This window comes from Narcine bancroftii, chromosome 1 (assembly GCF_036971445.1).
Source record: "Narcine bancroftii isolate sNarBan1 chromosome 1, sNarBan1.hap1, whole genome shotgun sequence".
Lineage (NCBI taxonomy): Eukaryota > Metazoa > Chordata > Chondrichthyes > Torpediniformes > Narcinidae > Narcine > Narcine bancroftii.
The window spans coordinates 420,854,658-420,882,371 of record NC_091469.1 but is presented as its reverse complement, the minus strand read 5'-3'; the positions used below and the strand labels follow the sequence as shown (position 1 = coordinate 420,882,371).

The 27,714-nt window shown below is 38.1% G+C and overlaps 1 protein-coding gene across 12 annotated transcripts in view; it reads left to right on the top strand.

Annotated features, from left to right (window-relative positions):
• The window catches only part of LOC138751597 (tax1-binding protein 1 homolog), a 244,849-nt gene that overhangs the window by 78,646 nt on the left and 138,489 nt on the right, over window positions 1–27,714 (top strand). For all 12 annotated transcript variants that reach the window (XM_069914095.1, XM_069914096.1, XM_069914098.1 and 9 more), the window contains 5 exons: window positions 3,657–3,902; window positions 4,862–5,017; window positions 14,936–15,047; window positions 23,658–23,779; window positions 27,251–27,373. In XM_069914095.1, the coding sequence (XP_069770196.1) occupies window positions 3,657–3,902; window positions 4,862–5,017; window positions 14,936–15,047; window positions 23,658–23,779; window positions 27,251–27,373 (759 nt within the window). The remainder of the gene's footprint in view (window positions 1–3,656; window positions 3,903–4,861; window positions 5,018–14,935; window positions 15,048–23,657; window positions 23,780–27,250; window positions 27,374–27,714) is intronic.

Below are 27,714 nucleotides of genomic sequence, written 5' to 3'. Positions count from 1 at the left end.
GTTTCCAACTTTGCCAGCCCTTCATAGTCATTGCATTGTATCTCAGTGGAAGGAGTAATAGTTGTTTATACACTGTTTAATTGCTTTGCACTTTTGAAGGCATTTAGTACCTATACATGATGGATAGATGTGATTGTGTATGTCTAGCTTTGGTGATGTGCACCATGCAACATAACTCAACAAGGGGTTTAGTTCCGGGTATTATGTTTGAGGTGAACAAGCTAAGTGAAGAACCAGAATAGTGCATGTAAACAAGAGAGACTCTACAGATTCTGGAAAACTGGAGAAATATACAAAATGCTGAAGGAACTCAGCAATCAAGCAGTATCCATTGGAAGGCCTGGTAGACGTCTTGGACAAAATCCTTCATGATTACTGCACGTTTTCCCATCATAAGCATAGATATGGTATTGATTATTCATGAATAATCAATGAACCAAAGACTCTGCCTTACTTTGACTTTTTGTGAACTATTTTTATTTTTTGTTGTAAGGTGGTTTATATTGAATGTTTGCACTGTGAAGTTGCCACAAAACAAAAAAATTTGTGACTTGTTCATGACAATAAATTCTGATTCTCTTAAAACCAAGAGTATTCTGATATCAGTCAAAGATTGACAGGCAAACATGGCTGCCGTAGAAGTTCAACTTCCTGGTTTCCAAACTTCTAAAGGCACCCAACTGATAAGAAATTGACGTCTTAAAAAGCAGTGCGAGACAATCTTACCTGTCTCAACAATATTGTCCATATATTTGAAAGATTTGATAGATAAGTTGAGGTTTATTATCTCTGGTCTTAAATTATAAATATGCTTTTGTTCTTAACTGCTTAGTCTTTCTGGCATTCTGTTAACTTGACTTTTGTAGGCTAATTGTTTTAAGATGTGGAGCATTACAGTTCGCTTCAATGATTGTGTACAAGTGGGTTAGTTGTGAGGGTTACTGCTTCTGTGTCTGAGGTTAAAGTCCCATTACAGTGGCTTAAGCAAAATAACGTCCTGTACTACCATTGTAGTGTTGCACAATGCCACATGTTAAAAACAATGGAAAAGTAGTCTTTGCACATGTGGCACATGAAACATTGCTTGTGTATCTTTTTATATTTATTTTTTATTTTTATATTTGTATCTTTATATTTGATGTGCAGATTCAGTTCAAATACTCTTTGTTGTCATGTAATAAAACAAATGTAATATTACACAAAATTGTCTTTTAGTCTGCAATAAGGAAGTCAAATATTCTGCATTAGCATTTCCCGGTGCCACTTGCAATTAGAAAGAAAAGCAAGAGTCCCATCAGAGTTGGTGAATGTTTGTGGATTCTCCTCCAGTATTCTCGCAACCTCTTCAGCCGCACAAGACTCCAGTTAATTTCAAACTATCATCAACCCAAGCCCAGATCCAAACCTCCAAGGAAGCCTTCAGCACCTAATACCCTTTGGGAGCCCTTTTTACCCTCAGCTCCCTCTCAAATCCCGGATCCCATGAGCCAGTCTCCAGCAGCCTGATGTGAGCCCATTGACCTTAAGTTGCCCACAGCCTGTGTGGGTTCCTTGCCTGCACACCACCAACATCTCACCCACCGCTTGTGTGTGTCCTTTAGCTGCAGAGGATATCGCAGTCTTTGGGTTCATCGCCTATCAATGAATGGTGTTCTTCCTGTTACTGGTGCTTTGTGCTGCTGAACACTAGTGCCGCCATCTTGGACTGGGCAGTAGGACCCTTCAGACACCCTTCTTGCTGTCTCCAATCTCTGCTCTACCCTGGTCCACAGTACTGGCAGCACTGTCATAACAGCAGCTCTAGCAGTGCCACTTTTTTTTTGCTGTTATTATTGACTTTTTGGTGTATGCATCTTCAATTTCTGAAATGTTTTGCGGTAAAGAACAATTATAGAAGTACACTCTACCAAAGTTCCTGTTATGCATTGCACATGCCTTTCCAATGAAAAATTTTACTTGGTGAAATATTTTCCAGCAACACTAGAAAGAACTTGAGTGTAAAGGTCCTCTCTCCCTTGTCCCCTGTTGCAGGAGAAAATTGATGAAGAGGCTATTGTGAAGCAAATGGCAGAGGCAGCAAATGCTTGAAATGGGATGAGGAATGGAGAGTTGACCTAAGTTGATGGGCATTTGAAATGAGAATAGTAATGACATTGTGAGTTGCAAAGATGCTTGGAGTATCATGTGTTTGGGGGGGGGGGTGGGGGGGGAAGAGTGCAAAGCTCAAAAGAAAATATATGGATTTCATCTTGTTCTAAAGATCAAATCTGCACCATAGGTTGAGGAATGAAGAGTTCTGCTCCATGCTGCCCTTTTATTTCCCTGTCAGGACGTGAGAGACTTTGTTGAGATCCTGAATTTGCTGGTTGCTTTATGCTGGGATGTTCTTGACAGCACTGTACAGTTGGAGTCCTCATGGAGTCTGAAGATGGAATAAGAATTGTCTGCAGTCTATCAGCCCTCTATTCACTGAAACTGTACCAGGTATAAGCTGGAGCAGGAGAAATGTAGATATTCACTTCAGTGAAGAGGAACAATTGCAACCAATAAGGATATATTTCTTATTGATGTTAATTCATCTATTTTTAATTCATAAGATGTGGCTAAATGTTTTTGTTTTCAAGTTTTTAAATTATTAAATATTGAAGTTTTAAAAATTAATAACCTGATTGATTTTTAAATATTCTTTTATCATTTTTGAATGTTTGAGTGTTAGCACATTCAGGAGCATTGAATATTTTTGACATAATTTAGCACTGTGTTTTTGCTAGCTGCCAGAACTTATTTTAACTGTTTCATGTACATGGGTGGTGTGGTCCCAAACCGCAAAACATATTTGAATCTGCTGCTTTAATTACTCTCCTCCATCTTTCTTCTTTCTTTTTTTGGGGTAGTTTAGTGGGTGGGAGGGATGGGGGAGGGGGTTTTATGGGATAAAATATGTATCACATTGTATTTTGTTTGCATCATTTATCGTTGATGAAAAATAAAGTTTTAAAAAAAAAATGCTGGGCTTCCCTTTGCCAGAAATTGTGCTTGTTATTCTTGAGCAAGGCCAACTTTTTTTCAGAATCCCATTAAATAAAATACCTTTGATCTGCTTGGTGATTTGTTTTTGTATATGATTGTATGCTTTGTCTCGTAAAATCTTAAATGTCTCAAAGCTGCAAAAGGGACTTGTTAACGTTATTTTGAAATGTGGCATTGAAATTTTTTTTTCTTTTCTGAGGAGAGCAAACCTCTGAAATTGTCTGCCTGTGAGGGTGGAGGGCAGATTATTAGAGAGATAAATATTTCAAAGATTGAACAATTGAGGGTTATGGAGAACTGGCACAGAAAAGGTTAAGTGCAGTGAAGGTCAACCATGAGGGGCTTGCGGAGTCTTGCTCCTGTTTCTTGTGTTTTTTAGCTACTTTGAAAATATTTTAATGTAAGACTTCTGCAGTTGTAAGTTAATTTCTTTCCATAACACTTTAGAATGCAACAAGTTTCGGTTATCTTTATTGGCTTGTTTAAAATGGTCAAAGAATTGTTTCTATCTTGGATTATTTTAATAAGTACTTTCATTGTTTAATATGGACAAGAGTTCATTTGTGTCAATATGAAAACTATTTTCCTTGAGAACTATAATGTACTTTATTTGCTGTGATATTTAGGATGAAATTTCTGTTCTTCGTGAATGCCTACGAAAAGCTGAGGAAAACTTGCAAGCAAGCGAGCAGAAAGTTGTCTTGATGGCTAAGGAGCTTGCTGATACTTCCAATGCTCGTGACAAAACTATGGGTGACCTGCACAATGCACGAATAAAAATCGATCAGCTAAAAAATGATTTTGCTGATGCTGAGAATAAATATAAAGCAGAAATACAAATGCTGAGAGCTGCTTTATCAAAAAAAGAGAAGGTATTTATTGATTTCCTGATTAAGTTGAAAAGTTGTCAGGCTGAGAAATGTATTTCCCCCCCACCTTGATTTCCTTCACTAACATTCTCCTCACTATTTTCTCATCCGTATTATTTTAAATTATAATTTTTAAATTTAAAGGTACAGCATGGTAACTGGCCCAGGAACCCGTGCTGCCCCAAATAGACCAATTAACCTATAAACCCTATCTCTTTTTGAGTGGGAGGAAACCAGAGCACCCGGAGGAAACCCACATGAGAACATAAAAATCACAGCACCAAATAGAACCCACATCACTGGCGCTATAATAGCATTGTGTTATCCGCTATTCTAACCAGGCTGCCTTTTTTTGTCTCTCCCTCTATTTCTTCCTCTCTCTCTCTCCTCTCCTTGTTTACACTACTTTTAAATGGCCCTCAACTTGTACCACCTCTGTCACCTTAAATTCATTCTTCCATTTTCTTTCCAACTTCCTCTTAATCTGTTATTTTTGCTTTTTCTCCCCTCCCCTCTTTTTCTGTCCTCTGCTTTCTTCTACTCATGCCTTCACAGCCTCCAATCTTTAATTTCCCCCTACATCCTGGTCTACATGTGTCCTTTTGTGCTATTCACTCTTTGAACTCCCTTTCTCCAATGCCTTCCAACCTCCCACACTCCTCCCTGGTCCTTCTGGTAATCTCCTACACTTTTACTCATTCTCTACATTTTTTATCATCCTTTGCATGCTCCCTCCTCTTTCTCTTTTTTCATTCCTTTAATCATTCCTTTTACGCCCTCAGTCGCCATACTCTATCTCTTGCCACTCTTTCATAGACAAAACCTTGAGGGATTGCTTCTTTGTTTACTCTCTTGGAGGGTGGCATGATTCACCTCTAGAATAAAAGCACTGTTGTGAACAGTGCTTCAATGTATACAGTAAGATAAACAGTAATTAAATGTGATGTGAAATTTATTACCAGGGTTTTTCAGTGGCTGGCAGTACTGTGGAACAAGAACTACACAAAGAGGTTGAAGATTTAAAACTTAGGCTTCAAATGGCTGCAGAACATTACAAAGAGAAATACAAGGACTGTCAAAAACTGCAGAAGCAAGTTGTCAAGCTAACAGAACAGTTGGTCAGTTGATTATTTCTATTTTTTCATTGAGTTATGTAAAAAAAATGTACATCCAGAGTTAATACTTGTATATTAGGTTAGTTTGGATACTTTTTTTGGTATTTCAGATTTTTTTCAGACTTCCTAAAAATACTAGTTACGAGAAGGTCCATAAAGTAGCAATATAGGAGTTAACATTAGTAGTCATTAGCTTAAAGTCCCTATGTCTAGAAATTGGAGTTTTATCTTTTTCTAGTTTACTCATGTATGCTGTGGCTTAATCTGCCTTGTGAATCTTTATATTTCTCTTCCAACCAAAATTTCACCCACAGTATGACTTGGAATCACCTGTTCCATTCAGGATATACAAAAATTTTGAATTAAACACTTTGTGTAAATTGTCATGAAGCATAATGATTTGGTGGGAATGGACAAAAGAAACCCATTTATCTGCTGAATTAGAAGTAGAGTTTGTATATCTCGAGACTCCAGACTAGTATTCCAGTACAGTATGAAGCCATCCTCCCAGATGTGTGTAAATAGACATTTACTTCTGCATTTTCTCGTACAGCCGAAAGTACAGTCAATTAAATTACATAGAGACAAATTCCCTGTGGGATAAAGGACCCTGACAAAAACCTAGGGGGAGAAAAAAACCATCAGAAAAGCTAAGTAACAGAGGATAAAAAATTTAAAAAATTAAAAAGAAATTTAAAAATTCAAAACGAAACTGAAAAAAGATGTCTCCTGCACCATGTCCCAATTCCTTGATCACATTCATTTCCCTGCTGGGATGGATTGCTGTATCGAGGTGGGGTGGGGGGGGGTGGTGGTCCTAATCAAACTGAGAGCCAATATGTTCAAAGTAAGATACTGAAGCCTTGGCATCACTTTCATTCAGATACAGTTAGCTCTGCCCGCCAGTGTTATGGGCAGAGTCATCCATCTAGCAAGGTCCTCCTCAATCTTCAGGAGCAAAAGGGAGATGATTAAGTTTGTATAAATTGCTCAAATCCATGTCCAATTTTATCCCCAGATATTTAATGCCGCCTTGCGGCCATTTAAATTGACCTCTTTTGATATTGTTTATAATCCCCGTTTGTTAAAGGCATAATCTCACTTTTATCCAGATTTATTTTATATACCTGAGTCCTTCCCATAATCCTCCAGTGTGGTCCTCAGCCTAGTCAATGTAACACATCATCAGCGAAAAGGTTAATTTTTGTGTTCCACCAATCCCACCCTGAACCCCTTTATGTGTCTGGATCCCATCGAATGGCTTTCACCAGTGGCTCAATTGCCGGTAAAAACAGTACTGGGACAATGGACAATCCTGCCTACTGGACCTGCTCAAAGGAAACACTGGAGACATCTGTAATAATTTTTGCTTGGGGTTTACAATAAAGTGTCCTTACCAGTTAATAAATATTTGACCCAGTCCAAATTTCTCCAGTACTCTGAACAAAAAGTACCATTGCAAACTGTCAAAGGCCAGTTCCGCATCCAGAGTTGCGTCCACTTCTGGATCCACCCCTGACTCTACTAGATGAACTATATTAAGCAATCTAGCGCTAGCTATGTTCTTTGCTGATTGTCTCCTTTCTACAAATCCAGCTTTTGATCTGGATTCATTAGTTTTGGCAAATATTCTGCCAACCTATTGCCCAATGATTTTGCAATCATTTTATAAACAGTATTTAATGACAAGATGAGTCTATACGAGGCGGGATTCGGTGGCTCCCTGCCTTTTTTTTTAATTACTGTGATGATTACTGTGGGAAAAAAACTACAGGAGGGAATGTATCCCCACCACCTGGTCCACTATCTTAGCTGCCTTGGCCCTTGTTACCTCTTTGCTGATTTGTCCATGAACGGATCCAGACAAAAATTAAAAGTCCCCTCCAATCAAAGCATTCTCCCACTCTTCGGATTCTTTCAAGAATATCTCTTGTATGAATTTTTTTGTCATTTAAGTTCGGGGCATAAAATCTCGTGTGTCCAGGATTCCAAGTTTATTTAACAATGCATCATCACGAATCTCCCTGATGAGTCAGCGACCACTTCCTTTACCATCATAAGAACATTCTTCCCTATCAAGGTAGCCACTCCCTGGCTCTGAAATTGAAGGAGGACATCACCACTAGGCCCACCCAACCCCTTTTTAACTCTCCTGTAAAAACACAATATCTGCCTGCCTTTTTTTTAGGTGTCCCATTTATCCCATTTAAATTAAAACTCACAAATGTGATTGATTTGTTCATTATCCCCAGCCCACTATGTTACATCTTTTCCCCTCTTCCTCATCCCTCAATACTTCACCTTTATCCTGGTTCTCCTCCGTAAATCTTTGGCGCAGGGGTCTTTGTTCCACACAAGAATTCAACAAATTAACAAATCTAATGCCCACAATACAGAACAAAACAGAAAAAAAACTAATAAATTTCACTCCCAGTTTATCTTTACCACCCCAGCACCGATAACCAAGCGATTGGTGCCAATCCCCTGTTCATTTTGAGATGTGCCTAATGCACCCATCTACCACTTTCTTTGAGCTCCCATATTCATTTTTACTTAAAATATTTATATTTATTCCTGAAGCAGTGACAAGGTTCTTACAAAGTCCATTGCCTCCCTTGGATCCTTAAAAAAAGCTTTCTTTTCCCTCCCGCCCTTACTATTTTCAGCATTGCCGGGTGAAGGAGGGTAAACTCAATTCCTTTTTGTTTAAGGCTCTTTTTAACCAAGTCAAATTCCCTCCTGCATTTCAATAGCATTGCACTTGTGTCTGGGTAGAATAAAACCTCCCCCTCATTCCACTGGATTCTCTCTTGCCTCTGCACCCACTGCCACCGCCTGTAAAATCCTTTCTCTATCCTGGTAGTGAAGGAGCCTTACCAGGATAGAGTGTGGCCATTGGTTTGCCCCGGGGAGGGGTGTGGGTGGGTGGGTGGGTGGTTGGGGGTGAGGAAGAAACTGGTGAGCCCATTCTATTTCCAGATTATTTCCAATTTTTTCCCTCCCCAGTATATCTGGGATCCGCTTTTTCAGGAATTCCACCATATCTCTCCCCTTCTTCACCCCCGCAACTTTAACCATATTCCTCCTGCTGATGTTTTCAAAGGTATCTATCTTCTCCCATATCCTTAACTTATCCCTTTCCCATGCATCCATTTTGTTTTCTCTCTTATCCAATCTTTCTTCCACACTCAATTCTCTTTTCTGTTTCAGATATCCTTTCGGTCAAGTTATTCAGACTTTCTTTGATTGCCCCTGTCCTATCACCAGTGTCTTCAAAGTTTTTATTTGGCGAATGACCTCCCATATCTCTCTGGCAAAGGGTATCTGTCCCTCTGCTCCCTTTATCTGTCTTTCCCTTCCCTGTAATGTCCTTTTACACCCTCATTCTCCCTTTTTCCTTCTCCTCCTCCTTCACCTCATTTTCCCACTCCAAGCCACCCTGCCACATTACTTTCCTGCCAAATCCCCTCTGGCGGTGCTGTTCATGGAGTCCTTCAGGTCCGACATCTCGAACGCCCTCCCATGCCTTGGTCCTGACCTCTTTGCGCCTAACAATTGGAGTGGCCTTACTAGGTAAGTCTTTATTTTCTCCTTTAGTTTTACTTGAACACCGTGGGATGCTTCTCCAATGCCGTAAGTGTCACCCCTGACCTCGGGGCTCCGAAACATCTGCGCCTGACAGCGCTCCCATCGCTGCTAGCTTTACTCAACTCCTCTGACCTCGTGTACCCGAATCTCCCGCGCCCAACAGCACTCCTGTCATTGACAGCTCCTCAGCTCGGTCCCCGCAACCTTGGGTCCCCAAATCTCCAGCGCCCAACAACACTCCCATCACCGCCCATGTCGCTGTCAGCTTCTCAGCAATATTTCCCCTGACTTCTGGTCTCTGAACTGTCCACACCTGACGCCACTCCCTTTGTCACTCACATCATTTGTGGCTAGCCCTCCACGACCTCAGGCCTCCACCTCTCTCATTGCCTGACAATGCTCCCATGTTTCCGTTGATGGCCTCAACCAGGCACCTGTGAACTCGGGCCTCTGCCTCTCTTGTGCCTGACAGCCCTCCCACCGCCACCTGGGTTACCGTTGACTCAGCCTCAGCTAGGGCTCCGCATCTCCTGCACCCAACAGCGCTCCAGCCACTTTGGACGCGTCCTTCCCCAGCCCCCTCAAGATCCACCTTATTGGGTCCATCCTGTTCCTCCCTCCCGGGCAAGGCCTGTTCCCTCGGGAAACCTCAGAGTTCTGCTGTCACTTCCGCTGCCATCTTGTTATGCCCCAGATCACCTCTCCACTTCCCCAATGCAGTGTCTCTCCCTCCATCCCATCTCTTCGTTCTTTTTCCCATCTTTTTTTCTTCCCCTTATCACTTTTTTCTATTCATATTCTTCATTATCTTCCTTCTATTTGGGGTCTTTTTATTTTAAGGGATCTTCTAGTTTCTATCCTTTAATCACTTTTCCTCAGTGAGCTCTTAGATCCCCTTACAAGCCCCTCATCTACATCTTGGATCTTCATTTCTGCATTGTAGAATTATTTTGTAGGAAGCCCTTTGCATCATCCTGAAATAATGGAAGCTAAGAGCTTCCATGATCTTTCTTGATTTTTAAATAAATATTTATAAATTTTTAAACCACAAAAAATTACAATTATTATGTAATACAAATATGTGGTATTTATAGAAAGAAAATAAAAAGAACCCTTCTATTATCCCCCTTCCCCCCTCTATCCCCCTACAAAATAGAAAAAAAGGAAAAAGATCTCACACACACACTCATGCGCAATCTGTCGCGCGTTCTCTCTCTCTCACACACACACACACACACACACACACACACACACACTATGTGGAGACCTATTAGGAGAAAGAGAATGTCAGAATTTCATTTAAATACTTATTTTAAATATTTATACCAATACTTTGTAAATAGGGCTCCATATTTTACAAAATATGATATTTATCTTGTAAATTATAACTAATTTTTCCAAGTGGTTTACATCTTTGAACTCTGCATGCCATCTCTCCAATCCCAAATCTATATCTGATTTCCAAGGTATTGCAATACATTTTCTAGCTATTGCTAAAGCAATTTCAACCAATTTCACTTGGAACCTGTTCAGTTTTAATTTAGGTTTAACCCACTTAATATCACCCAATAAAAACAACTTTGGGTTCTGTGGGAATTTAACTCCAATTTTTCTTTCTAATAAATTATGAATTTTCAACAAAAAAGATTTAATCTTAGGACACTTCCAAGTAGAAAGCAAAAAGGTACCAACTTCCTGACTACATCTAAAACATAAATACGAAAAAGCATAATTCAATCTAACTTCTGTGGTGTCAAATATAGCTGATAAAATTATATTGTACTAACATATACATCACATTTATTGTAATTTTCATATTTTCTCTACATAATTCCATTCAATCACATTCATTATTTGTTTTTTTAAAATAATTCCCCATCTTTGTCTTTATTTATGTACACTTCACGACCTTTTCTTTTGTACATTAATGAAATCAATTTTTTGTATCTCTATTACACAATAATAACTCCACCTCTGTCTCTACTGGTAATATCAGATCATGACAAAAATTTTCACGCAGAAAGTTCAGAACTTTATATTTTCAGATACCTGAAACTTTTTTCTTTCATTCTGTCAAAAGTAATAAATTTCCCTGCTTCAAAACAATCTTCAATTGTTTTAATACCCTGATATTTCCAAATCTTTAAAAATTGGTTTCCCATGGAAAATGGAATAGATCTATTTTGGAATAAGGGTGTTCTTGTAGACAATGCATCTCCTCCTCCAATATGTTTATCAACATTATTACAAAGATCAATTGAGTGTTTCAATATCAGAATTTCTCTATTTGCTATTAACAATCGTTAATTCAATTTATAAATAAAGTCCTGCGGATTTTTCTCCTATTTTATCAAGTTCTATATTTACCCAAGCTGGAATTTTATCTAAATCATACATTACACTTAAATTGCAATGGGGAGGCGTGGTTATAATAATTCATAAAATTAGGGAATTGCAATCACCCTAGTTTATAATTCCATGTTAATTTTTACAAAAATTTCCTAACAGAAGTTTTTAATTCTTTTTAAAAAAAATAATTTTGGGGGAATTAAAATTGGAAGAGGTAACATATTCCATCTTTCCAAATCATCTCTTATTTTCTTTACTGGTGGTAAATAATGTAATTTAAATAATTTTTTTAACTGTGTTTCCACACAATACCTAAATATTTTATTCCAGCATCTGGCCATCTAAATTCAATTACTCTTACATTGTGCATTATCTCCATTAACTAAAGGCTTAACTTCACTTTTGTGCCAATAAATTGTAAACCTGATAATTCACCATACTCTCTTAATCTAGCTATAAGTTGATACAAAGAATTTAAAAGATCTGTTAAGTAAATCAAAACATCATCTACACAACAAATTTATTTTATATTTATCTTGATTCACCATGAATCCTTGAGTTTTGTCTTATTAATTGAGGTAAAGGTTCAATTGCTAAAATAAATAAAGTTGGTGACAATGGGAAACCTTGTCTACTTGATCTAGTTAACCGAAAATGTACTGAAATCTGATAATTGGTCACCAGCTTTGGAGTAGGTTTCTTATACAACATTTTGACCCATTTATAAATATTAATCCTAATCCACATTTCTCCAGAACCAATAGAGGAACTCCCATTCTAGCCTATCAAATGCTTTTTCTGCATCTAATGCCACAGCAACACTTAAATCTCCTCTCTTTTGAGCTAAATGTATTAAACTCATTAGCCATGCCACATTGTCTGCAGACTTTCAAGCTTTAACAAATCCAGTTTGATCAACATGTATTAACTTCAGTAAATACTTTGCCAACCTATTCAATAAAACTTTAGCGACTACCATATAATCAACATTTAATAATGAAATTGGTCTATATGATGCCGGTCTTAATAGATTTCTAACCTTCTTTGGTATTAGAGTGATAATTGCAATCGAAAAGGAATACGGTAGAGAATATACCTTCAATGCTTGATTTAACACCTCCATAAATGGAGGTATCAAAAGGTCTTTAAATTTCATATAAAAAGTACAGGAAATTATCTTCTCCTGATGACTTATTATTTTGTAATGAACTCATGACTTCAACTTCCTTTGTTGTAAATACAGAACTTGATTCTCTTTGTTCTGATTTTTAAAAACTGGGTAATTTTTTTTGAGATAAACATTTATTAATCTTATCGTCAGCCTGAATTGATTCCAATTGATATAATTCTGAATAAAATTCTTTAAATATATCATTTATTTCTTGTGGTTTATGAGTAATAAGCCTTGCAGATTTTTTTAACTACATTGATTGTTCTAGAAACCTGCTCCATTTCCAACTGTCGAGCAAGAACCTTGTGTGCTCTTCTCCTAATTCATAATATCTGTTTTGTCCTCTGAATTATCTTTTGGTTCTATATGCCTGAATAGTGTTATATTGAAGTTATTTTATTAATTAATTGTCTTAACATCTCTTCAGAAGATTTATGTTTTTGCAAATCCTTTTCTAATTTCCTATATCTTGTTCCAACTGATTTATTTTTTCATATAATCTTGCTTAATTTTCATTGAATAATTTATTTGAACTCTTAAATATGCTTTAAATGCATCCCATATAATAAATTTATTATCCACCAAATCCATTTAATTCTCAAAATTATTGCATTTCTTATAAAATCACAAAAATCCACCCAGTATTAAATTTCCACCTATAATGAAAATCTTCTTTCTCAGGAATTTAACATGCCAATAAAAGTGAAGAGTGATCAGATAATATTCTAGCTTTATATTCTACATGATCAATTCTGCCTTGTAATTACACTGATATCAAAAACAGATCTATTCTCAAATCATGACTGTGAATAAAAAGAGTAATCTCTCTCTTTAGGATTCAGCCCTCTCCAAATTTCTATTAGATTTAAATCTTTCATCAAACTTGATGTAATCTTTGCCACTTTGGCTCTCATTACTGCTTTTGTTGATTTATCCATTATTGGGTCCCAACAACAATTTAAATTACCCCCTATTAAATTTTTTTCCTGTGATTCTGCTACAAGTAAAAATATATCTTGTATAAAATCTTCATCATCCACATTTTGTGCATATATACTCAGTGTCCATTTTTTAGAATAAATTTGACAGTGAACCAAAATGCCTCTTCATACAGGGTCCATTAGTACTTGAATTTTAAGCAGTAATTTTTTAAAATTAATATTGCTGCTGCTCTTGCTTTAGAATTAAAAGATGAAGCTGCCACTTGACCCACCAGATCTTTTTATTTTTAAATGTTTTTTCTTTGTCAAATGAGTTTCTTGAAATGTCCACTTTAATCTTTTTTTCAGGTAAGCTAACATATTTTTCCTTTTAATTTGATTATTTATCCAATTAACATTAAAACTAAAAAAATTAAATTTATTTGGATCCATTACCTTGAGTCCAACTTTCTTCCAATCCCGTTCTCATTGATCTCCATAAAACACAGTTGGCTTCTATGAAGGTCTCTGTCTCAAAGAAATATGCTGAAGACATTGTGAATGAATATTAAAAATATTCTGCTTAAGTTACAAATGCCTGATTGCAACAGTCATTCCATAGCCTTGCAATATAAATTGTAAATTCATGTCATGCCTCTTGGTGGTAAGATTTTTTTTAGATATGCAACATGGTAAAAGGCCCTTCTGGCCCAAGAGCCCATGCTGCCCAATTACACCCTATTAACCTGCAATCCCTATTCATTTTGAGGCAAAGGATGACCCCCTCCCCCATGAAGCCACACCCATTCAGAGAGCAGAGAAAATACTGCAGTACATGAAGCTTAACTCTTGCCAAGCAAAATTATCCCCATACCATGATTTGTATCAAAATGGGAACTTCACATTGTGAGAATGAGAGGAATCTCTCAGAGCAAGGGGAAGTTTAGTATTTTCTACAGAGAGTGCTAGTGATAAAGAAAAACTTGCTGTTATGTAGAACCCTGTATGTCCTTTTCGGCTCTCACACACAGCTATGTGATAATAACCATACAGTCAGTTTTGGAATTGTTGGTTAAAGAATCGATTTTTCCCAGATCACATCCCTTATTCAACTTTTGAAGTACTCCTATGAGATCCCAAGTGTGGCTTAGTTTAAGGTGTTAGGCAAAAAAAAATCTGATGTTGCAGAAGTCCATCAGTAATGCATTGGAATGTCAAAGTAGATTTTTACACTCAAGTGGAGCTGGATTTGAACAAAAAAGGGGGGTGATGCTGGAAAAATTCACCATGCTGTGCAACAAGTGTAGAAAGACTGGGATGAAGCACCACAATATTGTGAGATGATCACTGCTGATCTACCTCAATACTGTTTTCCCACATTTCCCCATGTACATTGATTTCTTTGCTATCCAGAAATCAGTTTAACTATTGATTATAGCGACGCAATTGTAGTCTGTATCACCATATAGGGTTGGGAATTTTAAAAATTCATAACCCACCTCTGTGTAAAGATATTTCTTCTCTCTGACTCAATGACCTCTAGCTTATTCTTATACAGCAAACCTGCCATTATTGGAACTGATCTAGTGAATCTTTCTTGCATTCCCTAAATGGCAAGTCAGAAGACCAAAAGTTTGCACAATACCTGGTGTACAGTCTTGCGATGTAATTATAGAGATCTGAAATGATATACAACATGGACAAGATGGGCTGAAGGGTTTTCCATGTTTAATGATTATGACCATGACTATATAGTCAGAGGCACAGACAGACTGATGAAATCCAATGCCTACATGAGCATATTCTTTCATTTGAGGAATGAAGGCTTAAAGAGATCAATTTAATCATTTTAGGCTTAAAAAGATCACCCTAATCATGTCATTAAATTAACAGGAAGAGAAGAAAAATGGATCATCCTCTAACAAGCAGAAACTAACTGATAATGAAACAAACACAGAATCACCACTAGTGTCTGCAGCAGATCTTATTCAAGACCCCTCTCCAGGTACTGCACAATTGGTTATCCTCTATCTACAATGATAAATTAATAATTTTGGATCTCTGCAATAATTGACCTGTAGTTCCAAAAAGTAGATTTGTCTACATACATTTCTGTCTATATAAGGTATTTTGAGTCTGCACATCTCTTTGACCTTGAAAGCTTTTTGCATCTTTTCACCATTTAGTCGCTGCCCGAATATGTATGCTCTCTCACGATGAGTAGGACCACAAATACAAGTATGTGTTATTGCTTGAATGTTCTGTAGTAACGATGGAAGAGCTACTCGTGTTATCCGCCAGGAAACCAGCAGCAGCTTCAGGATTTTCATGCATGTTCAACTTAATGTGGAAATTCTAAGGTTGCTGCCAGTGATCTTTTATAGGCTGTAAGATTTCCAATCCTTTCCACTGTTATTGGGCTAAAATCACAAGAACTTGAAAGTAATTTAATGTTCTTTTCTTCTTTGGCTTGGCTTCGCGGACGAAGATTTATGGAGGGGGTAAAAAGTCCACGTCAGCTGCAGGCTCGTTTGTGGCTGACAAGTCCGATGCGGGACAGGCAGACACGGTTGCAGCGGTTGCAGGGGAAAATTGGTGGGTTGGGGTTGGGTGTTGGGTTTTTCCTCCTTTGCCTTTTGTCAGTGAGGTGGGCTCTGTGGTCTTCTTCAAAGGAGGTTGCTGCCCGCCAAACTGTGAGGCGCCAAGATGCACGGTTTGAGGCGTTATCAGCCCACTGGCGGTGGTCAATGTGGCAGGCACAAAGAGATTTCTTTAGGCAGTCCTTGTACCTTTTCTTTGGTGCACCTCTGTCACGGTGGCCAGTGGAGAGCTCACCATATAACATGATCTTGGGAAGGCGATGGTCCTCCATTCTGGAGACGTGACCCATCCAGCGCAGCTGGATCTTCAGCAGCGTGGACTCGATGCTGTCGACCTCTGCCATCTCGAGTACTTCGACGTTCGGGATGAAAGCGCTCCAATGGATGTTGATATTAATGTATTTATGGACTAACCTCACTGGATGATATTCTGAAGTAAGTTTTTCATGGCATTCCAAGGCCACCATGCAAACTGTGTGGATTAATTTTATAAATCACCAGTGAACAAAGTCTCTGCAAGCAAATTTTGACATGTGGGCCATTATCAAGCAAGTGCTCATGTCACAGTATATAAACTTCCCACTCAAAATCCATGTCAGTAATGAAATTATGCACCAAATGTACCCTTTCTGCTATTCAGGTCGACTCTACCAACCCACTTAACTTTGAAAGAAAACTTGATGTGAGACTTGGAAAAGTCTCTCTCAGCTTTGTTAAAGTTAGCTGATCTGTCTGCAACAATAAATTATTAACACTGAGCACTAAGACAGTCATCTATCAGGTTTGCATCTTGCATACCTTCATGTCCAGCTGCATTGTGTACTCCAAGCAGGAGCAGAGATTGGAAAGCAAAACATTGCACATGCTGGAGTTGTGAAATTGCCATAGAGGTCAAATAGAACTTGTGACCAGTTTACCTGCTAACCCATTTATCTTTGGAACGTGGGAGGAGAACAAAGCACCTGCTAACTGTGCCTCCTACTTGTAGACATTCATTTGAAAGCTGCAGTGTGAAGATCACTAAGTAATGGGCTTATTACATGTTTGCCAACAATTCGGATTATGAGGAAGTAATGTGTACAAAATGGCTATATATTGTAACCTTGAGTTAAAATATTAGAAAATTAAGCCACTTTTAATCTTATTTAATTTATCTGACTAAAAATCATGAAGGGAAAGAAAATTAAGTTATAGACTTGAGTGAATAATAATTTAAGTGAAACTAGAAAGTCTGGATGTTGTGATTATAGTAAAAATACAGAAGTGCTGGAGGAGCTCGGCAAGTCTCGTAGCGTCCAAAGGAGGTAACAATATACAACCAATGTTTCAGGCCTGAGCCTTTCTTCAAGGTATGAATAAAAACCAGGCAAGTATCTGAATTAAAAGACAGAAATGAAGATAGGCAGGGGGAGGAACACAAACCAACAGGCAAAAGGTGTGTATTGGATATAGATAGGAGAACAGGAGAGAGGAAGGTGAGAATTGATTGGGGGAATAGCTGGGAGAATGGAGACAGGGGAAATGGAAAGAAAGTGACAGCTGGAGGAGAGGAGTCATCGGGATAGATGGGGGAGCGGGGTGGCATCGGAAACCAGAGAAGTCGATGTTGATGTTATCGGGTTTGAGGATGGCCAGAGAGAACCTGAAGTGGTGTTCCTCCAATTTGTGGGTGTTCTTAGTGTGGCAGTACCTTCCATGCCAGATCATCTAAAATGTCCTTCTTCAAAAATTGTTACTTCTATTGCAATCACCTTGGCCTTCACCCATATATCCTCTATAACATGTGCATTTGTCCTGGCTCCCATGACCAATGGGGACAGGGTTCCCCTTGTCCTCACATTCTGCCCACTGGCCTCTGCATCCAACGTATCATCCTCTGCCATTTCTGCACAGACCACTTCGTCTGTGGCTCCCGTGTCCACTCCTTTCTTCTCACCAGTTGCCCTCTTGCAGCTTATCCCTCTAACCGCAGGAGGTGTTTCACTTGTCCCCACACCTCACTCACCACCATTCAGAGCCCAAAATGGTCCTACAGGTGACTCTGCAGGGGTTGTCTACTATGTCCAGTACTTTGCCTTCTGTCAGAGGGACTGGTTGCAAATGAGAGATTGCTTCATTGAGCACCTCAGCTCTATCCACTGCAGGAGCAAGGATCTCTCAGTAGCCTCCCATTTCAATTCCCCACCCCATTCCCTTGCTGACATGTATGTCCATAGCCTCGTGTACTGCCAGATGAAACCACCCACAAATTGGATGAACAACACCTTGTGTTCCGTTTAGTGCCCTCTAACTGGATAGCATTAACATCAACTTACCCAGTTTCTGTTGCACACCCCCCCCCCCAAATCTATCCCTGTCTCCTCTCCTCACCCCCTCCCCTCCTTTAACCCAGCTCTGCGCTCAGAGACAACCCGCCCCCCCATACAATTCTCATGTTTAGTCTCCCCTGTCCTCCTATCCATATCCAATTAACAAACTCATTTTGCATGTTGGTCTGTGCTCCTGTCTTCTTTTTGCTTTTCAGCCTTTTAATTTGGGTGCCTGCCTACTTTTTACTTGTACCTTTAAAGAAGGGTTCAAGCCCAAAACATCTGTTTTATCTATGGACGCTGCGAGACCTGCCGAGTTTCTCCAGTGCTTCTATGTTTTTACGAATAATAAACTAAGCACTCAATGTATTCATATTCACATTAATTTTATAATTTTAAGTACAGGTACTTAATTTTAGAATTTCCCATAATCACAATCCATGCTCTTAGCCATAAATCAGTGATTTTCAGCAATATAATGTTGTACTGTCGAACTAATGCATGTCATCTGGCAAATGTGAAGCTCTAATTTGAAAGTGTTCAGTGAATAATAACATCAACAAAATAATTTAAAAGTAGTAAATTTCTTGCTTTGAATTTTTTCCCTCAGCTTAATCATTATGGTGTAGGAGGCAATATATTGGTATGGATAGAGTAATAGTTGTCAGACAGGAATCAGAAGATGCAAATGTTTCTTTCTCTGGTTGACAAGATTCAACTTTTTTTTGTGATTTACCTAAATTACTTGGATGAAGTCATCAAAGTTGTGGTGGCTAAATTTACTGATGTCATAAAGATGGATAAGAAAATAAAGTGTGAAGGGGTCCTAAGGAGATTATGAACAGATGGATATGCTAAATGGAAATGGGGAAAGGTTTGGCAACAGAGTACAATGTGGGGAAATGTGAAGTTATCTGTATTGGCAGGAAAAATAAAACTCGAGGCAAATATCTAAATTCTGAGAGATTGCAAAGCCCAGTGTTTAAGAAGGATCTGAGTGTTCTCTGGCATAATTTGCAAAAGGCTATGGAGCGTAAGGCGCAGATTTGGTCCTAATTAAGGAAGGATGTTAATGCATTGGAGGTAGTTTAGAGAACGTTTATGAAGTTGATTGCTGGAGTGACTGAATAATCTTTGAAGGCAAAGTTGTACAGTCTTTTATCTGCTTGTGTTTATAAAAGTAGGGGGTGACAAGATTGAAGCTCAAAAGGAAGTGAGTATTTTGAATAGAGTTTGTCATAAACACAAGTGCAATATTCAGATGCACTAAAATGTTTACTTGCTGCTATCAAACAGTAATGCATCAACTACAATTGTATGTATTAAATTAGCACAATATGACAAGAAAGAAAGATAATAAATGTAAAAGCATAGATAGTTAAATATTTAAAATTGCAGTTAGTGCAAGATAAAAAAAAAGTTGTGTTTCAAGACTGCAGGCTATTTTGGTGGTTCTTGATTAGGTTAGGGTAATACTGGGAGGTTCAAGAGACTGATAGCTGATGGATTAAAAACTAGGGTTTTTTTTAACTAAAAGGTGCTGGACTTCAGGTTTCTGTACCTCTGCCTGTCAGCAGCAGTGAGAAGAGATTGTGTCCGGGATAATGGGGGTTCTTTGATTTTGGTTGCCTTCTAAAAGTAGCATTTCACATTGGAGGTCAGTGCCCATGATGGACTTGAAAATATGGAAAAAGTGTTTATTTGTGTGGGTGAATCCAGAACCATGTCATCAATTTGGAAAAAAAAGAAAGATATGCCCATTTATGAAAGTGATGAGAATTTTTTTTTTAATGCAGTCTTTAGAATTCTTCCTCTGTTGGTAAGCAACAATATTAAATCTTTGAAAAGAAGGAGCATGGGATCAGAAGACATAGAGTCCTTATGGGGTTGAGTTAAGGAATGGGGTTACATACAGGCTCCCAAATAGCAGCCCTGATGTGGATTACAAAGCATAACTGGAAATAGATAAGACCTGTCAGAAGAACAGTGTTACAACAATTATGGGGGATTTTGAAAGATAAAAAGGTTTGGGAGTCAGGTCAGTTCAGGACCTCAGGAGAGAGAGTTTGTGGAATGCCTACATTGGCTTTTTGGAGCACCTTGTTCATGTGCCCACCAGGGGATCAACTGTTCTGAATTGGATGGTGGGTAATGAACCAGAGGTGATTAGAGAGCTTAAGGTAAAGGAACCCTTGGGAGGCAGTGATCACTATGATAGAGTTCTGTGATGGATTATATCATATTTTGTATTGTATATAGATATGTTTTTGAAGGAGATGGATTGTGGGAGTAGGTTAGGTCACAAACAAGCACAAACACTTCACAAAACAGATCTCATTTAAAATGCCAGAGCTCTGCTCACGCCAGACAGTCCAGGCTCCGAGCGCCTTTGCAAAAACTTTGAAGAATGCGTATAGAAACTTCACAAGTAGGTGTTATTTGGACATGCTGTGGAGTTATGGATTATTTGTTTTGAAAACAACAGATGAACAGATTCAGAAGATTGGGTCCAGTGCCGCAATCTGTATGAATGCAGTTTGGTCTTCTAAGATCATGTGGTTTTGCAAACAGAGAGAGATAGGAGACAAAACCGTCTTTCTCTAAGAGAGAGAGAAAACTGGTTTCTGCAGCATGGCAAGCTGCCAGCTTGTTTAAAACCCCATTTTGAAAATGGGTTGTGAGTTCTGAGTTCAGTCTGTTGAAAACCCTTGTGGTCCATACAAGAGGAAATGGCTGGCTAGAATATTTCATCTGAAATAAGGGCAACAAAAAGGAACTCTGGTGACCTGCAGAAGAGGTTATCATTTGGAAAACTCTGATGGGATAAGTTTCTTCAGCAAGACACTGAAGTAACTGATGGACGTAAATCAGTTTGTGTGTGTCCAACAAGCAATGAATCTCTCTCTGAAAACTAACTGGAACCTTATTGAGTGGTAACCATTTAACCGTTTCTACCAGAGCCTGATGAAAATACATAAATGTTAAATTCGGTGCACAGTATAAGAATTGTCTGATACCAGTGAACTTGGAGGAATGAGAAGTGAGATTGGACTGTGAATCAAAGAAGTTTCTGAACTTTTGCTTAGAATTAGAAGGGGATTAAGTTAACAGTAATAAGTTAAAGTTTGATCCTATTTTTATATTTAAAGACAATTAAAAACTACATTTGTTTAAGTAACATTTGTCTTGGTGAATTTGTCTTGCTGCTGGGTTTTGGGGCCCTCTGGGCACGTAACAGTTCATTTCTGAAATTTGAAAGGGAGAGGCTAAAGTCCGATGTGTCAGTATTTCAGTGGTGTAAAATAAATTATAATTGCATGAGAGAGGAACTGACCATAGTCAGATGGAGAAATACACTAATGAGAAAGACAGCAGGTCAGGAATGGCTGGAGTTTATGCATGAAATGAGGAAAGTGCAGGACAAGCACATAACAAAAAGAAAGAAAATCATGAATGGTAAAATGAAACAATTGTGGCTGACTAGGGAAGTTAAAGCCAAAGAAAAGCATAAGAGAGGGCAGACAATGAAGCAAAAATAAGTGGGAAGATAGAGAACTGGGAAACTTCAAAACTTGGAGAAGACAACTAAGAAGGTGATTAGGAAGGAAAAGATGAATTATGAAAGGAGGTTAGCAAGTAATATCAAAGAGGGTATTAAAAGTTTTTTTAAATATATAAAGAGTAAAATAGTAACCAGAGTAGATATAGGACCAATAGAAAATGATACTGGCAAAATTGTAATGGGAGATATGGAGAAGGAAGAGGAATTGAATAAATATTTTGGATCAATCTTCACTCTGGAAAACATTAGTAGCATACCTGGCTCTCTCAGAAAAAAAGTGAGTGCGGTCAAGATCATGAGAGAGAAGGTATTTGGGAAGCTAAATGGTCCACGGGTGGATAAGTCTCCCAGTCCGGATGGAATGGACCCTCGGGTTCTGAAGGAGGTAGCTGTAGAGAGTGTGAAGGCCTTGGTAATAATCTTCCAGGAATCAATGGAGTCTGGCATAGATCTGGTGGACTAGAGGATCGTGAATGCCACTGCACTGTTTAAGAAGAGAACGAGGCAGCAGAAAATAAATTGTAGATCTATATTAGCTTGACATCAGTGGTTGGGAAGCTTTTGGAGTTGATTGTTAAGGATGAGATTACAGAATTCCTGAAGGTACATGAAAAGATAAGCTCAAGTCAGCATGGTTTCCTAAAAGGAAAATAATACCTGATTAACCTATTGCAAGTTTTTGGAAGAGATCACAAGTAGGTCAGATGGGCGATGCAATGGATGATGTGACTTTCAAAAAGTTGAGATGTCATGTGTGGCTGCATAGTGTGCATAAGGCTGCTAAAAAAGATGAGAGCCCATGGAATTACAGGAAGGATACCAGCATGGCTAGAGCATTGGCTGATCAGCAGGAAACAGTAAGAATAAAGGGATCCTATTCTGGTTGGCTACCAGTTACCAGTGGTGTTCTGAAGGGGTTGGTGTTGGGGCCACTTCTTTTTATGTTGTATATAAATAATTTGAATTGTGGAAGAGATGGCTTTGTGACTAAATTTGCAGATGATACCAAAATAGGTTGTAGGGGAGATGGTGCTGAAGATACTGAAAGACTGCAGAGAGACTTGGATAGATTAGGAGAATAAACAAAGAGGTGGCAGATGAAATACAATGTTGGGAAGTGTAGTCTTGCTCTTTGATAGATAAATAGATAGGCGGACTATTTAGATGGGAAGAATATTCAAAATTCTGAGGTGCAATGGGACTTGGGAATCCTCATGCAGAATACCATAAAGGTTGACCTCCAGGTGATAAAGAAGGCAAATGTAATGTTGGCATTCATTCTTGAGGAATAGCATACAAGAACAGGATGTAATGTTGAGATTCTATAAAGCATTGGAGAGACCTTACTTGGAGTACTGTGTATCGTTTTGGGTGCTGTATTTGAGAAAAGATGTTCTGGCATTGGAGAGGATACAGAGAAGATTTCCTAGAAGGATGCCAAGAATGAAAGAGTTAGTATATGAGGAACAATTAGTAGTTCTTGGACTACTTGTTGGAGTACAGAAGGTTGAAGGGCACCTCATAGAGACTTTTTGAATGCTGAAAGGCCTAAACAGAATAGATGTGGCAAAGATGTTTCCCACGGAAGGGTAATTCTTGGGTAAGAGGGCATAATTTCAGAATAGAAGTATTCAATTTAAAACAGATGTGGAAAAAATTCCTTAGTCAGAGGGTTGTGAGTCTGCTGAACTTATTGCCACAAGTGACTGGAAGCAAGGTCGTTGAGTGTATTTAAAGCAGAGATTGACAGGTATTTGATTAGTCAGGGCATCAAAGGTTACAAGGAGAAAGTCAGGGCTGAGTGGAAGATGGATCAACTGATGATTAAAATAGCAAAGCAGACTCTGGGCATATTTCTGTTCCTATATCTTATGAAATGCATTAGTGCAGATTCTTTGGGTTTTTTTTTTGGGGTCAGAATTAGATAGACCCTTCATAAGAAGGGTTATGAGTAGTTGAGGGAATGGGCACGATTGTAAATTGAAGTTGGAATCACATCAGCATGATCTTGTTGATCGGACAGGAAGCTCAAGGGGGCTGGATTGCTCACTCCTGCTAGTTTGAAGCCTTTATTGTTCTTAAATTGTGACATAATGGTTTATTGAATAATTTTCAAGCTTAATATTATGGTCTTTCCCCATCAGCTATTATGTCTGCTCCATTTGACTACACATATGATCTCTTGCTGCAGTCAAAAATCAGTAAAATGAATCAAGAAATAAATGAGAAAACTGAGAAGTACAACAAGTGCAAACAGATGTTAAATGTAAGTAAATCTATTGTTACAATTGTCATTTAAACTGCTTATGTTTTCAAATAGGATGTATTAAGCCATGTAAAAGAAAGTGTGTGCATGCTTCCCTTCATCAGTCGGAGCATTTAGTTTAAAAGTTGAGATGTCATGTGTGGCTGCATAGTGTGCAGTTCTGATTGCCGAACTATATGAAGGATCTGGAGGCTATGGAGAGGGTGTAGAAGAGGTTCACCAGAAGATTCTCTGGACTAGAGTGTGTTCACTATAAGGAAAAGTTGAACAAACATGGATTGTTTTCTCTGGAGCATTAGACGTACATCTGAGTTCCGTTCTGACCGGCCAGTCAGATCTTGAAATGGACTTGAGTCAGACAGCAGGGTGTGCTTATTAAGGTTTTTGAATGCAGACAGGTTTTTGGAATGGTAAATCAGGAAAGGCTTAAGCTTATAACCAACATTTCCTCCTCGTAAAAAGGTTACTCAATCCTTAATTCCCAGCATGGTTTTAGCTTCTTTATGAATGTTCATTTAATCCAGCATGAAAGTTCATTAGATTTACTTGAATAACACGTGCTTACCGAATGACTACTGAGAGAGATGCTGCGATCTATACGATGCTGGGATATTGTCTAACGGTCACTATCATATGCATGCATCCATTAGCACTGGTAGACATGTGACCAAGTGTAATTTTTAGATTTACATATTTTTCTTTATTAATTTGTACAGTATTTTTGTTGGTCATATGTACGGATGTCATATAGGTTGTAAGTAGAGGAGAGATTGTATGTACAGTTATGAGAGGATGAGATGCAGTTTATGGTCTGAACCTTTTTCATAATTGTTTAAGCATAGAAGAGAACCTTCAGCCCTTTGCTATTGGAAATGCATCCCAGCTAATCCAGTCTGTTCTTGTAACTTAAGCCCTCCAGTCCAGGCAACATCCTTTTTAATCTTTTGTGCACCTTTTCTAGCATGGCGACCAGAATTGCATACAATGTTCCATGCTCTTGTATTCAGAACCCTGGTTAATGAAGGGAAATATCCCTTATGCATTCTTCACTGCCATAATCTACTTGTGCTGCCATCTTTGGTGATCCTTAAACTTGCATATCAAGATCCTCAGTTCCTCAATCTTCTCAAGAACCCATTGACTGTGTATGTTCCTGTTACCTCCCAATGTTCATTACCTTGCATTTATCAGGATCCAAGTTCCATCTGGCATGGCTTTAGCAATCTTCACCACTCGTCAATCTTCCTGTAGCCTGAATATCCTCCTCATGATTAATGAAACCACCAATTTTCATCTCATCTGCAGAGGTAAAAACAAAAACATCCTACCACTGATTCCTGTGATACACCACTGGTCACTGATGTCCAATCACAAAATAAATCCACCATTACCTTCATTCTCATAGTATCAAGTCAGTTTATGATCCAACTTGCCTTGAATCTCAAAGATTCTGATCTTTTGGATCAATTTCTTATGTAGGACCTTGTCAGTGGTCTTACTGGAGCCCACGTCAATCACCAAGATATTTTGTTACCACTTTGGAAAAATTGAAATTGTCAGACAGCATTGCTCCCTGAAGTAGTCATGTTGACTGTCTTTGATTATCCCTGTGCCTTTTCAAGTTTGATTAATCGTGTTCCCCAGATTTATTTCACTAACTTTCCCAGCAGTCATTGTTCGTCGTGCTATGATCATTAATTTGATTCTGAGTAGTGCAGGTGGACTTGGGTTTTGGGTAAAGAAGTGCCATTTCAACTGAAGAATTCTTTCCCTGGATACACAGAACAGCTTTATGCTTGGATTCACATGTAGGAAGAAGGGATGTTGTCAAATAGAATATTCTCTCCTTAAAATTTCAAATTCACCAAAACTCAAATATTTGATAGTAAAAAATTGATTAATGGGTGGATGATTGAGATCTTGTGTGGTGGATTGGGCAAGAGGATACAGCTATTTATAGAGATCAAAGCATCTGCTTGAATTTCTCAATTTTTGTAAGCTGAAAATAAATATCTTTTTCCCTGCTGAAAAAAAATATATTTCTTTAGTGTTAGTTAATGGAGAACCAACTCAGTTTCCCCTTACCCATCATAGGAGCAAGTCTCCCATTAAGAATTATATTGCAATGGCCCAGCAAAGCAATAAAAATTATCACCACCAAGACTTTGTGAAGCACTGGACCTTCAAGATATGAATTGCATCACTGTCCTGGATAGAACAAGTGCACACCATTGAATTGATTAAAAATAAATCTAAGATGGTTGTCTATATCACTTGATTTAGTCAGCTGTCAAAATTTTTTTTTTTTTAAAAATCAGAGTATATAAATATGTGAATTGATCAACATAAATAATTGAAAAGTACCAAAATATAAAAAAAATATTGAAAACGTTCAAGTAAACCAAATTATTTTTTGAGTAAATTACCTAGTACTTGCAGCCATTCCTCTCCACTGAAAGCAATGGAATCTTCATTACCATGTCAAGAAATTAATCTGCATAAAATATTTTGCTTCTTGAACACTTTTGGGTGACTTGATGGATTTTGGGCTGTTGATCACAAAAATCACAGTCAAACTTTCCTATCATGTATTTTTTTGGATACCACCTATTCTTGTGATTTCCTGTCATATTTAAGTCTACTAGTATATTGCCCACAAAGCAAGCTTTTTGGTCAGTCCAAGCATGCCTGGGCATGCAGTTGGTGCAGGTGCTATGCAAATGTTATCTTAGGCCTAAGCATACTTAGTCAGGATAAATGCAGACAGGCTATAAAAGCAGGTCACAAAAACTGATACAATGCATGTTGATGCACATCATCATCTTCAGGCAATAGGTTTGTGAGTGTACTTAACAATAGCATTTATTGTCTTCAGGAAGGTTTAATTCAATACAGCAGAAATATCTCATCAATGCCACAACGGTTGAGATGCATTCTATTACATTGTAGCAAGTATACACTTAAGCCTCAAAGTCACAGCATGATTGCACTTTAGAAAACTTATGAGCTCTACTTCAGTTGTAAAATTGGTGATCAAGACAAACCCTGGGTTCCTCACATTTGTTGTGCAACATGTGCAGTCAACCTGAGAGCTTAGCTCATAGGAAGTAATATACTGTCAGCATAATTTTGGGATTAAACTTGCTAAATTCAATAGCAGGGTAAGCTAATTTAATGTTTTTCCAACTTGGTATGTGATACAGCAAACGTGAAAATTTCTTTGTGTTCAGTTTGAAGTTGTCTATCATAATCCCTAACTTTTTTTCAGGAAGCAAAAATTGTTTTTCATTGTTACAAAATGCCCAGAATTCTTCCGTGAGAAAAGCCTGCCAAACACATGGCAGGAAGTTCATTTTTCTCATGTTTGCACTTGCATGGGGAAGGTATTTAATTGGAACATAAAACAAGAAATGAAATAACATCCAAATGTTCTTCATACTGAAAGTAATTTTGTCTGTAATTTATCCTCAGGAAGAGAATGAAAAAAGTCAAGCTTTTGCACAAGAGCTTGCTCATATGCAAGAAAAATTTAATCAGCAATTAAAAATAAATGACGACCTTAAGCGAGAAGCTGCAGAGGACATTCAACTTAAGGTAAAAAAAACCATTCAGCAGTGTCAAATCAGAAAAAATAGTGGCTTGGTAATCTTTACCTTGTGTCTCAGTTTTATTAACTGGACAATAGTGTTCAAAATTTATTTCAAAAAATAATAAATTTCAATATTGAAATTTTTGCAGTGGGCAATCTTAAATCTGCAAAATGCCATGAATAGCTGTGGAAAATGTGTTTATATCAGAGAAAATACAAGACCAAGCATCCAGAAAATATTCTGTGTTCCTTGTTGTGCAAGAATGAACTCTTTCAGGCAAATTACTAAAAAGTTAATATTGTAATATTACCCAAATTCAAAGTTTAAAACTAAAAATACCACCCT